General features: G+C 34.5%; 1 protein-coding gene across 1 annotated transcript in view; it reads left to right on the plus strand.

The window, feature by feature from the left end:
• GABRA2 (gamma-aminobutyric acid type A receptor subunit alpha2) overlaps positions 1 to 17,608 on the plus strand; it is a 143,014-nt gene that overhangs the window by 99,008 nt on the left and 26,398 nt on the right. Inside the window, exons 7-8 of the mRNA XM_036763697.1 lie at positions 5,111 to 5,254; positions 6,184 to 6,336. Of these exons, the coding sequence (XP_036619592.1) occupies positions 5,111 to 5,254; positions 6,184 to 6,336 (297 nt within the window). The remainder of the gene's footprint in view (positions 1 to 5,110; positions 5,255 to 6,183; positions 6,337 to 17,608) is intronic.

The following is a 17,608-nucleotide window of genomic DNA, read 5'->3' on the forward strand; positions in this document are numbered from 1 at the left end:
CTGCACTCACTCAGCATCATATCATGTAGGTTTTTCCAGGTTATTATTAAGTTCATATCTTCCTCATTTCTTATAGCACAAAAATATTCTATTACATTCATATACCACGACTTGTGTAGCTATTCCCCAATTGAAAGGCATCCCCTTGATTTCCAGTTCTTTGCTACCACAAAAAGAGCTGCTATAAATGTTTTTGTACATATGGGTCCCTTTCCCCATTGGGTGATATCTTTAGGATAAGGCCCTAGAAGTGGTATTGCTGGGTCAAAGGGTATATACATTTTACAGCCCTTTGGGCATAGCTACAAATTGCTCTCCAGAATGGCTGGATCTGTTCACAACTCCACCAACAATGTAACAATGTTCCAATTTTCCCACATCCTCTCCAGCATTTATCCTTTTCCTGTTTTGTCTTGTTAGCCAATCTGACAGGAGAGACATGGTACCTAAGAGTTGTTTTGATTTGCATTTCTCTGACCAATAGTGATTTAGAGCATTTTTTCATATGCCTAGAGATATCTTTAATTTCTTCCTCTGAAAACTGCCTGTTCATATGCCTTGACCATTCCTCAACTGGGGAATGACTTTTATTCCTATAAATTTGGCTCAGTTCACTGTGTATTTTAGATATGAGGCCTTTATCAGAGACACTAGTTTTAAAGATTTTCTCCTAATTTTCTGCTTCCCTCCTAATCTTTATTGCATTGGCTTTGTTTATACAAAAAAAAAAAACTTTTCAATTTAACATAATCAAAATTATCTATTTTGCATTTTGTAATGTTCTCTGTCCCTTGTTTGGTCTTGAATTCTTCCCTTTCCCATAAATCTCACAGGTAAACTATTCCTTGCTCTACTAAATTGCTTATATTATCAGCCTTTATTCCTAAATCATGAACACATTTTGACTTTATTTTGTTATACGGTGTAAGATATTGGTCTGTGCCTTGTTTCTGTGCTACTATTTTCCAATTTTCCCATCAGTTTCTGTGAAATAGTGAATTCTTAGCCCAGAAGCAGGATTCTTTGGTTTGTCAAAAAGTAGATTACTATAGTCATTGACTATTGCACCTTGTGTACCTAACCTATTCTACTGATCCACCACTCTGTTTCTTTGCCAGTAGCAAATAGTTTTGATGACTGCTGCTAAAATTTCTAGTACTAAATTGAATAATAAGGTTGATAATGGATATCCTTGTTTCACCTCTGATCTTATTGGGAATGGAACTAGCTTATCTCCATTACATATAATGCTTGCTGATGGTTTTATGTAGATGCTGCTTGTAATTTTAAGGAAGACTCCATTTATTCCTATGCTTTCTAGAGTTTTTTATAGGAGTGGATGTTATTTTGTCAAAAATGTTTTCTGCATCTATTGAGGTAGTCATATGGTTTCTGCTGGTTTTGTTGTTGATGTGATTATTAATTATCATAATGTATTTTTCCCATGATAAGTTGCTGCAATCTTTTTGCTAATATTTTATTTAAAATTTTTTTTATCAATGTTCATTAAAGCAATTTGTCTATAGTTTTCTTTCTCTGTTTTGACTCTTCCTGGTTTGGCTATTAGTACCATATTTGTGTCATAAAAAGAATTTGGTAGGACTCCTTCTGCAGCTATTTTCCCAAATAGTCTATAAAGTATGGGAAATAATTGTTCTTTAAATGTTTGGTAGAATTCACATGTAAAACCATCTGGCCCTGGAGATTTTTCCTAGGAAATTCATTGATGGCTTGCTCAATTTCTTTTTCTGAGATGGGGTTATTTAGGTATTTTACTTCCTCTTCCGTTAAAGTGGGCAGTTTATATTTTTGTAAATATTCATATTCCTCCATTTCTCTAAGGTTTTCAAATTTATGGGCATACAATTGGGCAAAATAATTCCTAATTATTGTTTTAATTTCCTCTTCATCTGAGGTGTATTCACCCTTTTCATTTTTGATACTGATAATTTGGTTTTCTTCTTCCTTTTTTTTTTAAATCAAATTGACCAAAGTTTTATCAATTTTATTGTTTTTTCATAAAACCAGTTTTTAATTTTATTTATTAGTTCAATAGTTTTCTTGACTTCAATTTTATTAATCTCGCTTTTGGTTTTCAGTATTTCTAATTCAGTATTTAATTGGGGATTTTCAGTTGGTTCTTTTTCTAGGTTTTTCAGTTGCATGCCCAATTCACTGATCTCCTTTTTATCTATGTTATTCATGTAAGAATTTAGAGATATAAAACTTTCCCTCAGAACAGCTTTTGCTGCATCCCATAAAATTTGGTATGTTGTCTCATTATTGTCATTCTCTTGAATGAAGTTATTAATTTTTTCTATGATTTGTTCTTTGGTCCACTCATTCTTTAAGATTAGATTATTTAGTTTCCAAATAATTTTTAGCTTATCTCTCAATGGTCTTTTATTACAAATAATTTTTATTGCATCATGATCTGGAAAGGATGCATTGACTATTTGTCTTTCTGCACTGGATTGTGAGGTTTTTATGCCCTAGTACAAAGTCACTTTTTGAGTATGTGCCATGTACTGCTGAGAAAAAGGATATTCCTTTTTATCCCCATTTAGTTTTCTCCAAAGGTGTATCATATCTGCCTTTTCTAAAATTCCTTAACTTCTTATTTACTTTGTGTTAGATTTATCACGTTCAGAGAGGGGGAAGTTGAGGTCCCCCATAAGTATTGTTTGCTGTCTATTTCTTCTTGTAATTCCCTTAACTTCTCCTCTAAGAATTTGCAAGCTATACCACTTGGTTCATGTATGTTGAATACTGATGTTGCTTCATCATCTATGGTGCCTTTTAGGCAGATATAGTGTCCTTTATTATATCTTTTAATTAGACCTACCTTTGTCTTTGCTTTGTCTGAGATTAGGATTGCAATACCTGCTTTTTTTTTTACTTTAGCTGAAGCACAATATATTCTGCTTCAGCCTTTTACCTTTACCTTATGTGTATCCCCCTTTTCCAAATGTGTTTCGTATAAAGAACAGATTATAGGATTATGGCTTTTAGTCCATTTGGCTATCCACCTCTGTTTTATGGGAGAGTTCATCCCATTCACATTCACAGTTATGGTTACTATCTGTGTCTTTTTCTCCACCTTATTTTCCCCATTTATGCTTTTATTTCTCCCTTCTCCCTTCCACTCCTCACAAGAGTTTTGCCTTTGCCCACCCCCTTCCTCAGTTTACCATTTCTATTGATATCCCTCCCTTATCTTACCCTTTTCCCCTTTCTACATCTTCCTTCCCTTCTGACCCACCCCCTTCTTTCCCCTTATCCCTCCTACTGCCAGTAAGACATGTTTGATTTCTATACTTCTCAGTGTATGTTATTCCCTTCTTGAACCAAATCTGATGTCAGTAAAGGGCAAATGTAGCTCTTCTCTCTCCCTTCTTTACCTCTACTATAATATGTTTTTGTGCCTCTACCTGTGATGTAATTTACCATTTTCTACTACCTCTTCTCCCAGACCCATCCCTTTACGTCCCTTAAGTATGTTTTTTTATCATTACATCAGTTATTTTATACTGACACACACAGTCTATCTATATCCCTTTCAATTGTCATAATAACTGTACTATCCTCAAGATACACACACACATATAAATATATATATATATAATATTTCTTGGAATTTTCAATTTGGGATCTCTTTCGGGGATGATTGGTGGATTCTTCCAATGACTATTATTGCCCTCTGGTTCGAGGACCTAAGGGCAATTGTCCTTAATAATTTCTTGGAAGATACTGTCCAGGCTGATTTTTTGATCATGGCATTCCAATAGACCAATAATTCTTAGATTGTCTCTCCTGGATCTATTTTCCAGGGTAATTGTTTTTCCAATTAGATACTTCATATTTTTTCTATTTTTTCATTCTTTAGATTTTGTTTGACTGACTCTCCATGCCTCATAGAATCATTAGATTCTACTTGCTCAATTCTAACTTTTAATGAATTGTTGTTTTCAGTTTGCTTCTGCACCTCCTTTTCCATTTGGTTTATCTAACTTTTCAGGGCATCATTTTCTCTGGCTAGATTCTGAATCTCCTTAGCCATTTCGCCAATTTTACTCTTTAAAATTTTGTTTTAATTGATGAATTTTTTTCTATTTTTTTCTTTTACTCCTCATTTGATTTTTAAAATCCTCCTTGAGCTCTTCCAGGAATGCTTTTTTGGCTTCAGACCAGTTCACATTCCCTTTTGAGGTTTCAGATGTGGTTATAGAGTCCATGTTGTCCTCTTCTGAACTGGTATATTGTCTCCATAAAAAGAATCAATGGTCCTCAGTTTCCTAGAGTTCTTCTTCATGTTGATTAACTTTTTCCTGGCTTTAAAGTGGATTTCTCCTTCTGGGGTGGAGGGGGCTCTGTCCCAGCCTTCTTGTTCTAGGAATTGTGGGCATAGTTATTGGTTTTGTGTGTTATGGCCTCTCATATTGTGAGGTGTGGGGGAGGGGTGGTTTGGTTGCTGGAAGTCTCTTCTTCCCTTAGTGCTGTGGTACAGTCTTTTTCTGTGCTGACATCTTATGTCTGCCATTGCACCTGGCTGTGAGAAGGCATGTCTGGGGTCCTGGTGTTGAAGATTTCTGGCTCCACCCTCCGGAGGCTCTGGAACTCCCACTGTTGTGCTGAAGTGGGGCCTGCTGAGACACTTCTCTTCCTGCACTAGTCTCCTTCCACCACCACAAGAAGCGCCCTCTCCCCAACTTCTCAAGCTAAAAGGCTGCTGAAGTTCTCACTTCTGGCTTTTCTATTTCAAAGTTTAGGCACATTTTTTTTCTTGCTACTTAACTTTTTGTAGGTCTTCTGATTTTCAAGGGACTTCACATCTACATGTGGAGCCATTAGATAAACTTACTATACCTAGCTTATATGTGAATTTTGAAAGAGGAGAAAATGTACAGTCATGTTTGAGTTCTTAGTTTCTTTCCTGCAACCTATACTAAAGTTGTTTTAATTTTAAGAATATTGTTTGGCTCTAAAACAGCATCAATAGCAAATACAAGTTTGCTTAATATTTTGTCCATGGTCCTACTCTGAAATTTCCAGCTTTAGATGTTTTCTACAAAAAGCTGACAAAGTATTTTCTCCAATTTTTCTTTTACAGATGCATATACAACCTCAGAAGTCACCTATATTTGGACTTACAATGCATCCGATTCAGTTCAGGTTGCTCCAGATGGATCCAGACTAAATCAATATGATCTCCTAGGCCAAACAATTGGAAAAGAGACAATTAAATCTAGTACAGGCAAGTTAAACACATATGAGTATAAGAGCAATTGTCTAAGAATCATAATGAGACATCAGAAGGGTTTTTTGTTGGCTGAAATATACAATTTGTTGAAATAGTAATGAGGTCTTTTCCCAAAATTTCATTTTATTCTTTGCCCAAAAATTAAGTTAATCTTCCTCCCTCATTTCATTTATCTCTTTCCTACTGTTTTCGGATATTTTTTGAGTGTACAGTTCCTGATTTCTCGATAATTACCTTTGGCCTTTTATTGTAGTGTGAAAAAGCTGTTGCTCTGGCTATGAGGCACACTAATCTATGAGAAGACAGCTGTGAGGGTTAATTAGCTTACATCTGGCAATAATTAAAACCCAGGGAATAGAGAAGAAGCCTGCCATAAGGATCCCAACAGTACTGAATGAACTAAATTAGTTCTGACAGAACATTGGGAATCCCACAATTGGTATTTGGGCTAAAAGTGAAAGAATTGGGTCAAAAAGTCAGTTGTGCAACACCAGAACTGTGACTGGAGGTCAGTGCTTAAGGTTCTAGATTTTAAAAAAAGCACAGTTAGAGCCAATAAAATAGTGCTCAGAGTCTAGTGCTAGTGAGCGTGAGAAATCTGGGGAGGTCAATAAACCCCAGCATCAAAGAGAGTCTGTTGATACACAATGCTTTCACAAGTCATGCTTCTGAAGGAAAACAGTGCTGAGAATATTGTACCATTGTATGGCCTCTTAGAAATTCTTGGTAAATGTTAAATTTCTCTCAGTTAAAGCATTATTGGGATACAAAGTGGTATATTTACATTTGAAATGTGCTATATTTAGGATTTTTAAAATTGCAATTTCTCTGATACCTTCAGATCTCTCCAAATGCTTAATCTATTTAGACAATATTATTCTTTTCAACTTTCTAATGAAACTTTTTTTTTCACTTCCATGTAGGTGAATATACAGTTATGACGGCACATTTCCACTTGAAAAGAAAAATTGGTTATTTTGTCATTCAGACCTACCTCCCTTGCATCATGACAGTCATTCTCTCCCAAGTCTCATTCTGGCTAAATAGAGAATCAGTACCTGCAAGGACTGTCTTTGGTGAGTTATTTCATGGACACATCAAATTATATGTTTGTTAGTGCTCATATATTTTAATACAATGCAAAATCAAGTCGTCAATAGACTCAATGCAAGGTTGACTGCAAAAGGGCAAATGTTTTTGTCAGTGAAAATCCTCAAAGATCATCTATTAATGCATCTGTATTGAAGGGAAGCAATCTGCATCCACACAGAAAGTATCCACTTTGAAGGCATGTCAGGTCCTTGGTATATTTTCAGAAAACATTCTGAGAGCACTGCTGCGTTATAGGGAAGACATTTGTGTTCACAATGCAGAAAGATAATTCTACACTTATAATCTTAGAACTTCAGAGGCAAAAGAGATTTTGGACATCATACAATACCATCCTTACCTAAAGAGCAAATTCCTCCACAATGTGAAAAGCCATCAATTCTGGTAGAAGTCAATATCTTGGTAACACTGTTGGAGCCTTATTGAGGCTTGTCAATGCTTCATTAAAAATATAATACCCAGAAAAGAATATTATGTTCCAGACAATCTGACAAGGGGTGAAGGGGAAAGATAACTATCTTTGTTCATCTTTTAGATGCAATACTCCTACTATTTTCACTTAATATCACATTAGGTTTTGAGATTGTCATTTTATCCTTTGATATATGTTGAGATTATGTAAAAGCATAGGCTTTTATCACATATAATTCCCATACTCTATATTTATGCATTTGAGCCTGAGGATAATCATTTACATTCATTATCTATCATATTTGTTTCAGTATAACATTCCAGTTTCTCAGAATCTTTTTTTTTTTTGCTGGGGGGAAGCTAATTCTGTCACCCAAATGGAATTTTAACTATCCTACCCAGTTTCATGTCATCCCCAAATTTCATAAATATTCTGTCTCTGTCTTCATTTAATAACTGATGAACACAGCCCTAGATAAAATGAGGATGGATTGCTTATGTCCTCCACAGCACCCAAAACAATTATCAGCTTCCAATAGATATTTTTGGATTGACTATTTTAATCCAAACTGGCCCAACTGTCTTCCCTGGGAAGACAGAATCGGGCTCATGGTTTACTACTCTGTTTGTGATGGAGTAACAGAAACCCTACTATACTTACTGATATTCAAACTCCTCATGGTGGCCACATAGGATGGGGATTTGAATTTCAAAAGAGAAATTAAGAGATGGGTGGAGATTTACTAACCTTAAATGGTAGCAAAAACTTGGGCTGTAAATTACTGTAGGACTTTTGAATTCAAAGGTATCTAAGTAAAAAAAAAATGTTTTAAAAGGGGAAATGTTTTTTTTTCTTTTTTTACAGAATGACTAGATGTTTTAAGCCTATAATACTTATATTAGCACATACCTACACAATGTATTTTGATGTACACATTACTTACTTAAAACTGGTCATCATTGATTATGCACATATGTGTATAAATATCCAGATATATTGAAATATGTGTTTTTAGAGGCAAGACTATACTGGCTGTGTATTATAGATGTATGTTAGTCAAGTCAACAAACCTTTACTGCTAAGATTATTGTATCATAGATTTATAGGTAAAAGGGTCATCTAGTCAAAAACCCTTCTTTTTCAGATAAGGAACTGAAATTCTAAGATATCAAATGACTTTCAAATGATTACACATCTGTATATTTGTGTATGTGTGTGTACATATATATATATACATATATATGTATATATATGTATATATATGCATGTATGTATATAAGTATATATACTTGTAGCACACATATGTAGATATATTTATATATAATATATGTATATTAGTATATACTTATGGCAGGCACAGATATGTGTGTGTGTCTGTATAAACCTTGGACACATGTGTATATATGCACTTATATGTGCTAGCAGGGTTAGGATCCAAACCTAGGTGCTCTGACTCCAAAACTAGCAGTCTTGTGAACTGCAGCAAGTTGTTTCCATATAGTCGTAGTCATAATCTATAAACATTTATTAAATGCCTACTATGTGACAAATACTTTGCTAAGAGGTAGAGATGTAAATAAGAAAAAGAGAGACAGCCCCTGCCCTTAAGAAGCTTACAATCAAATGTGGGAAGATGATACAGAAAAGGAAGCTGAAAATTGGGAAAGGGGCAGGAGAAGAGTATTAGATAAGTAGGCATGATATGCCCACAGTCAAAACCAAGCTGCATAGCTGGTGAGAAATGAAGACAGCTGAAAAATTTGGAGGCCTCCTTATTAAAGGGTGGCTTTGGCATGAATATATTGCTTTGACCTCTATATGACTACTATTGGGTATGAATTGAATTGTACCAGGGATGCTTTTTTTCCCTCTATCCCCTCTAACCTTTTCTGATGCCTAAAGTTCCTTTAATGTGGGGAAAAGACACTTTGTCTAATGAGAGCAAAATTTCAAAGTATAAATTCCCTTAAGGGCTAATACATTGAATTAAAATTGGACATTAGCATCATATAACAGATAGAACTGATGATCTGGAGTTAGAACAATATGGTTTCAACTTCTGTTTCTAACACTTATTGGAAAAAAATGAAGAAAAAAAATGAGACTTCTAGTATGTGGCAGGAATTTCTACTCCTCTGTTTTCTGTTAACTGGGAAGGTATTGCAGGCAAATCATATTGAGGCAGAATCATCTTGGGTCTTCCTCACCAAAATGGATCTCCTCTTTAAAACTGTTTCTTTTTGTACCAAGTACAAGCAAATAGCTAGATAAGTCAAGGAAGATGCTGAACATGGTGCTTTTCCCAATTTGCAAGTTAGATACTACTTATTATGCCCCCTGGTGAAGGGAATACACACACACACATACATATGTATGTATGTATATATGTATGTGTATGTATATACAGCTAGATACAGACAGACATAGATATAGATATATGAAAAACCATACTATGCATACTTTTATTTACCTTTTTCTAAGTACAGAGAGCATCTTCCTTTATAGGCCCTTTGTATTTAATTTGATTATTTATAATACTCAAAAATGACTTACTTATTCAAAGTTATTCTTCTAACAATGTTGTTGTTACTGTATACGACATTCTTTTGGTTCTGCTCGTTTCACTTTTCATTATTTCATGCAAATATTTCCATGTTTTTTTTTTCCCTAAAACCAACCTGCTCATCATTTCCTACAGCATAGTAGGATTCCAACAAAATCATATGCCACAACTTATTCAGCCATTCCCCAATTGTTTGGGCATCCCCTCAATTTCCAGTTCTTTGCCACCACAAAAAAGCTGCTATAAATATTTCAGAACATATAGGTTCTTTCCCTTTTCCCCTTATCACCTTGGGAAATAGACCTAATAGTGGTATTGCTGGGTCAAAGGGTAAACATAGCTTTATAATTCTTTGGGCCTAATACTATATTGCTCTCCAAAATGGTTGGATCAGTTCATAGTTCCACCAACGGTGTATTAGTGTCCCATTTTTTCCACATCTCCTCCAACATTTGTTTTTTCCCCCTGCTATCATTTCAGCCAATCTGATAGGTGTGAGATGATATCTCAAAATTGTTTCAATTTGCATCTCTAATCAATAAAGGCTTAGAGAATTTTTTCATATGTATATATATATATATATGTATACACACACACACACACATATATATATATATATACATACTATATATATGGTTTTACTTTCTTAAAAATCTGCTTGTTTATATCTTTTGACCATTTATCTGGAGAATGACTCATATTCTGACAAATTTGACAATTTTTTCTCCATATTTGAGATATGAGACCATTATCCAAGAAACTGTCTATAAATTTTCCCCCCAATTGTCTGCATTCCTTCTAATCTTGGCCACATTGGCTTCATTTGAACAGACCCTTTTTAATTTAATGTGATAAAATTATATCTCACAATGCTCTCTATCTCTTGTTTATTAAATTTTCCTTTCCATAAGTCGGATAGGTAATATGTTCCATGTTCTTCTAATTACTTACAATATCTTTTTGTACATTTAAGTCATGTATCTATTTTCACCTTATCTTGGTAAAAGGTATAAGATACTTGTCTATACCTAGTTCTTGCCAGACAGCTTTCCAGTTTTCTCAACAATTTTTTTTTCCAAATAATGAATTCTTATCCCAAAAGCTTAAATGTTTACATTTATCAAACACAAAGTTAATATAATCATTTACTCTTGTATATTGCATGTCTATTCTGTTCCATTGATTTACCCTTCTGTTTCTTAGCCAGTACCAGATAGTTTTGATAATTTCTGCCTTTAATATAGTTTAAGATCTGGTACTGATATTCCCATGTTTAACAAAAGGAGGCTGACCTAAATGATCTCTAATGCACTTTCCCTTCCAAACATTCTATTTTTCAAGGCTAGATATCCCTTTTTCAAAGCTGATATCCCTTCATTTTTCTTTCATTCATATCTCTTTATTTTTACTAATAGGATTAGTTCTAAAAATTTATTTTTTCTTTACTATTTTACAGTAATAGCTTCAACACATAGCTAACATTGTTGTAGCTGTTGTCCATTTGCTTTTAGACAGCTTAAAGTTTGGAAAGAAGTGAATATCTTCTGAGATTTCTAATGAGCATTATTTCCAGTTTTCAGAAGACACAGAGAAGTCATTTACTAAATTGACTCAGTGATTGACCTGGAATTAGACTGCTCTGAAATCCTAGTTTTGTTCTCTCAATGAGGTCAACCTTATCACCTCTTGATTACAGGAATTGTGAAAGAGTCCATTAGTCTAAGATAATATCAAAGAGCTAAATTAGTAGATGGACAATCAGGAAAGAAAAGTATATGGTAAATTTCTAATTTTGCAGAACAGATGAAAAGTAAGAAATGATATTTTTCCTTACTAGCACATGGAATTGTGAGCAAAATATTTAATAAACTTTAAGTGCTACATAAATGTAAATTATTATTTAGTGTAAATGGAGCAAGAAGAGAGAGGGGAAAAGGTTAATGTGGATTTCATGAAGAGCTACCATTGAAATTGGAAAAGAAAATTCATGAAGTTAGAGTTAATGAAAAGTATGTTAGCTTTGACCTATGTAGTTTTCAAAATGAGGCACTTTTGATCAATACTAGTTAATTGAGGGAGGGAGAAAAAGAGAGGAGAGAAAGAGACGTAGAGAGAGACAGAGACAGAGACAGAGACAGAGAGATACAGAGAGACACACAGAGAGAGCAAGAGAGAAGAAGAACAAGAACAAGAACAAGAAGAAGAAGGCAGCGATATCCTGCTTTCTTTCTAGCCTATGGAGTCCACTTTAGTAGAAAAAAATAGATTATGGAATACATCTAATACTAGTTCTCAATGGCAGGATGAAAACAGAACTGCCATTTCCTTGAGTCATTGAGATTTCTGCTACTCTCAAATATTTTGTTGCAAACTCAGTTGAGTTTATTATAAGATCTAGAACATAATAGTGCAATATACTCAGATTTTTCAAAGGACCACATAGAAATAAAAAATCAGAGCTGGAGAATATATTATGTGTGATACAAATCAACCAATTAATTGGACAAATTAATAAACTGAGAACTAGAGAACTGAAGTGAATTACTCAATGGTAGCTAAGACTGATGCAAGGTTTAATTAAATTTAGAAAAATAATCAGTGTTTTCATTTAATAAATACTGCCTGGATACAAGACATTGTACTAAGTTCTAAAGAGGAAATTTCAACATTCTGCCCAAGTTCAAGAATTGTCAATTTATCCTTCTTGCCTTTAGAATAAGATGTAAACATCAGCTTGCATTGATAGCTCCTTATAGTCAGACTCCAGCCTACCTTTTCAGACATTTTAAATCTTTGACTTTTACCCACTCTCCTTTGTAACCAAATTGGCCTACTTTCTCATCTCCTGAACTGGGCATTTCATCTCTTCCCCCCTTGTTTTCACTCAGTCTGGCCTCCATGTTTTATATGTACTGCTTTTTTACCTCTGTCTTTTAGAATCTTTAGTTTCTTTCAAAACTCTACTCAATAACCATGCTTTTCTTGATCCCCCTAATAGGGCATTCTCCCTGCTCAATTTATCTTGTATTTACTCATCTTCCCAGTAGAATATAACAGTAATTGCTTAATAAAGACTTATAGAATTGAGTTGCCTTCAATACTTCAAGGATTCATGATTATAAAGGACTTTCCCTGCTCTGACAAAGATTGTAATCCTCCCATGCCTAAGCACATGATATATGTGAATTTTTCACAGCTTAAAAAAAAATTATAACTCTTTAAGTAACCTGTTGACAAACATTTCTAAACTAAGGATTTTATATTGGTTAAACAAATTGTTCAATGTCAAACAAGAAGCTAGTGCATAAAGAAAGAATTAGAACAAGGTTGCACTAATAACTTTAGAGTAGTTCCCTTTCATTCTATGGGATATGAGATATTTAGAAGAATCATCCCTGCATTTCAATTAATAAACACTTACTGGATACAGAACACTGTGCTAAATACACACACACACACACACACACACACACATGCACACACACACATACATATATATACACACACATATATAAACATACATATATACACACAAATAAATACATATATGTATATACACACATATAGACATACATATTATATGTATTATGTGTGTGTATATTCATAAAAATAAATACTTCAATGTGATGTTCCTGCTCAATAATCCTCAGTGAATCTCTCTTGCTTCTTAGATGAAATACAAGTCCTCAGGCAAGTCCTCTCACAAGTCTAGAATTTTTCACCAGGCCATTCTAGCTCACAAGGTTTTGTCAGATTTTTAACCCCTCTGTCAAATCTTTTAAGAATGCAGGGTCACCTTCATGCTAGAATGAGACATCTGAGTGGAACATATATGAAGAAAATTCAAAGATCTCTAAGACATCTACTGGTTTTAAGGAGTTTATGACTTAGAAATATTGTGCGTGTGTGTGTGTGTGTGTGTGTGTGTGTACAAAATGAAATATGTCATGTTGAAAAAAATGCTGTGAGAGTTGAAAGGTTGAAATCGCTTATGTCTGCATGTAGAGGGAGTGGATCAGTGAAGGCTTTATAAAGGAAGTAATATATAAGCTGGGCCAAGAAAGATAGGTTAGGTTTTAACAGAAAGAAATCACATTAGGTGATAAGGGCTAGCTTAAATAGAAAGGAGTCCAGGAATTCCATGAACAAAAGCAACAGAGATGGGAAAAGTAGATGTAGTGAAAAGCAGTCCATTTTGCCCACTGCCTCTTGATTCTACCAATAATGTATATGTGAAAAAGGCACAATGCCCAAATAAACTACATTAAGGAAAATAATATACCTTCTTATAGAGAATTAGTGTAAACGTAAGGACATCAATTGTTTTTAAATTGTTTTGGCTGAATTTTAACCAGTAAGGCTGATGTGCATTATTAAAGGATGCAATTGAGAGAGTTACTATTTTTAATTAAAATGTGACCATTTAAAATTCACTAAAACTAATCAACTCACCTCATTCCCTAAACACAATCTCATCTGTTGTCGGTCTTTATATCCAAGCATGAGGTTATTTGTATATATCTGGTGCTTACATCTCCAAGTTTGGCTTTAAGCTACTTTAAAATTCAAACTTACAGTTATGGGATATAATATATGGTGAATATACTGATTTAAGACTTCTTGTTCAAGAGGCCACATATAGTTCGTAAATGGTCCTTCCATCATTAAGCATAGTTGAACTTTTCTCACTTGCAATTAATCTATTAGAACCCTATACAAGTTAAGAAATCAAGAAGAGAAAATTCATCACATTTAGCAGATTTTTTTAATTGGCCAGAGATGATTTATCAGAAAGATTAAAATTACATTTAACTTTCTAAATGACTCCTGAATGAAGTAAAAAGGAAGTGAATGTTGCTGTTCTGAGATTTTTTTATGCCCTTTGGGAGGGATTACATATTCCATTTGTACTACTTAGGAATAAGATGAAAACATGTCTATTCTTGTTACACTCCCAGAAAAGAGTAAAGGCTTCTCTAATCTTATTGTCCTATATAATATTTATTTCAAGAAATCAGTTACCCCCTTTGTGATTTTTGATAATAATAATTCATAATGTATCATCCATAAATTATTGTATTCCATCTTCTCTCTAATATGGCCTAAAGAAACACAGAATAGTCAGAATGAAAGAGAAATTTGAATTATATGCTGTTAGGTTTTCCTTTTGTTATATTTTTATTGTTTTATGTGAGAATGAAACCAGGCTAAAAAAAACTTACCTTGTAGGGAAATTGCTTTTAATGAATTGATAAGAATGGCTTATAATTAACATGTAAATTATTTGTTTGGAAATGGCTTTTAAAGTATATTCAGACATTTGAATAAGGACCTTTCTTCACAATTCATAAAAAAAAGAAACACCAATCACTGTTTGCTGAATAGTGAAAATTATGGATTAATGGATATAAATTGTGTGCTTTTCATAGCATTATATAATGCAATCCAGATCCTTCTTCTTTTTCTAGTACATTACAGGATTTTTTCACAAGCTTTGTATCTTGCACAAGAATCTATCAAAATTAAACTATAATATTTCATGTAAAATTAATAGGAAAAGCAGCATAACATCTCTGCCAGGAATATCACTTCATTTTGCTTGTAGCAATAACCAGTAGGTGGTATCATTGTAATGTTCTCTTCAGTATTCTATTATATTCTCTGACCTGTCTAGTTTTATTTGTCCTACATCCCACATCCCTCCAACTCAAAGATGAGGAAACAAAGACAGGAGAGTATATTGACATGTAACATTAATATTAATGGAGATATATTTTTATCTAAGAGAAATAAGATTTTACATTTTAATGTGCAAGGGGACCTTCAAGATCATCTAGACCCAGTGGTGTCAAACACAAATAGAAATGGAGGCATTAAACTGTACCTAAGGATTCTGGAGAGTACATATTGATTTAGAAAACCATGTATTAACATTATCTACAATTTATTCTATTTTTATTTATTTTGTTAAATATTTCCCAACTATGTGTTAATTTGAATCAGCCACACAAAGAAATCTTGTAGTCTATAGTCTACTAATGACCATGTTTTTGACAAATCTAATCTAGACTACCTCTCCTCAATTTACAGATGAGGAAACTGAAAGGCAGAAAGGATTAATGACTTACTTGAACAAGGTCAAACAACTAGAAAGTAATAAAGCTGGTAATGGAACCCAGGCTCTCTGAACTCCAAATAAGAACCTGTGCTTTTTAATTAATTTTTTTTTCAGCACCACTAGTCAATGAGACAGTCCACAAATATTTATTAATTAGCTACTATGCCCCAGGCATTGAGCTAAGTGCTTGAAATACAAAGAAAAGTAAAAGAGCCCCAGCTCTCAAGGAGCTTGTTCTATAAGTTAAAATCCAAATAAGTTGATTCTCTAGACATTTGTGATGGGGTTTAGACTGTGGGAATCCCCTTGTACCCCAAAAGAATTTGGGTCCTATTTGTTTGAGGGGGGAATTATGAGGGCACAGTCTCTGCGAACCCCCTTGAACCTGGAGTACAGTCTCTGGGAGCCCCCTTGAACTCTCCTTGATTCTTCCAACTGGATCTGGCCTTCCCCTAAGGCCATGGGCCTTGCATTATCTTTGGGCTCAAGTCTTTGCCTTGCCTAGCCCTCCATTGTCCAGCTGTTTCCCACCCTTAATCCTGATCAAAATATCTATACCCTAGCTCTGTCACCCTAGCCCTCTACTGTCTGTCTTCTCTATGTAGCCTTCAGCTATTTCCCACCCAGGAGTCTGACCTCATCTCAGTTCCATCAAGCTCCTCCTTACACTCCTCCTCAAGTCCCTCCCTAAACCCCTCTTCTAGTCACCCCAGACCACTCCTCAATCCCTCCCAAAATCTTTGTGTATATAATCTCCATCATGCCTCCATGAAGGCACTCAGATTCAATGTAGCTCAGTGGATTGAATCTGGCCTGCTTGTCACTATGGCAAACCCTTAATAAACTTTGTCTTTTCCCTTGGCTGAGAAGGCTTGAGTTGAATTCTTTAGGCAGGACCTGGCCTGTCAGTAGTTTGGGGTGTTGAGCACCCCTCAACCCCAAACCTCTTCATTTGCATCCTAAAATAAAATGAACAAATATAAAAAAGAGACAAAATATATCATGTAACCACTTTTCTTTCTTTCTTCCTTCCTCCCTTCCTTCCTTTCTTCCTTTCTTCCTTCCTTCCTTCCATTCTGGTCACTGATCTTCAGCTGTCAGGATCATTGTGATCAAGATCAATCCATTTGGTGCTTTGCCCCAGTGAATTTCTTCTTTCCCCATAGAGAATTGTTTTACTAAACGGTTTAAGCAAAATCAACTCAGATTAAAAACAAACCCAATTATTAAGTAAAATTCTCAGAATCTTTTCACATCAGAGGATAAATAAGAACTGCCTTGAGCCCTATGTGGCCTCTTTTCATTTAAATGTGATTGTATATGACTTCATCAAGATTTACCCTTATTTTCAATTTATTCTTCAAGGACAGAGGTGCTCAGGAATCAGGAACTCCAATTGCTTTTTATATAGTGGAAAGGGATGAAATGGGAAAAGGCCTTTCAGTCAGAAACAGCAGAAATTCCTGCATATGCAAATGGATTTTTTGAGATTACTATGGAATTTCTAGATGACCCTTCCTATACTCCTCCCATACTGTTTTTCCTTTTTCTATTCTGCTTTTTTTTTTCCTTTTGTTTGAACACTCCTATATGTCAAAAAAGTGCAAAGTACCTTTCCTCCATGAGAATAGAAGGTGATTTAAGGTGCAGAATTTTGTTTGTTTTACCTCTCTCAAATTTCTATCAGTCATAGGTGTTTGTATTATTTCTTTGTGAAGTACTAATGGCTCCTAGGTGGCACAATGGATATAGCACATGACCTGGAGTCATTCAAATCCAGCCTCAGATACTTATTGGCTGTGTGTGACCCTGAGTCAGTCATTTTACCCAGTTTGCCTTGGTTTCCTCATCTGTAAAATGAACTAGAGGATGAAATGGGAAACCACTGCAGTGTCTTTGCCAAGAAAAACCCAAAAGGGGTCATAAAAAGTCAGACATAACAGAAAAAAGACTGAATAAGAAAAACAACACTGGCCTTGACCCTAGTATAGGAGTTCTTAACTATTTTTATGTATGAAACAATTTTGGCAGTCTGGGGAAGGCTGTAAACGCTTTCTCAAAAAAAAAAAAAGTTTGAGCCGATAGCTACATGGAAGGATTTGGAGGTTTAGGTTTAGGAAGGTATGTGTGTGTACATGTATGTAT

Source organism: Trichosurus vulpecula, chromosome 6 (assembly GCF_011100635.1).
Source record: "Trichosurus vulpecula isolate mTriVul1 chromosome 6, mTriVul1.pri, whole genome shotgun sequence".
NCBI lineage: Eukaryota > Metazoa > Chordata > Mammalia > Diprotodontia > Phalangeridae > Trichosurus > Trichosurus vulpecula.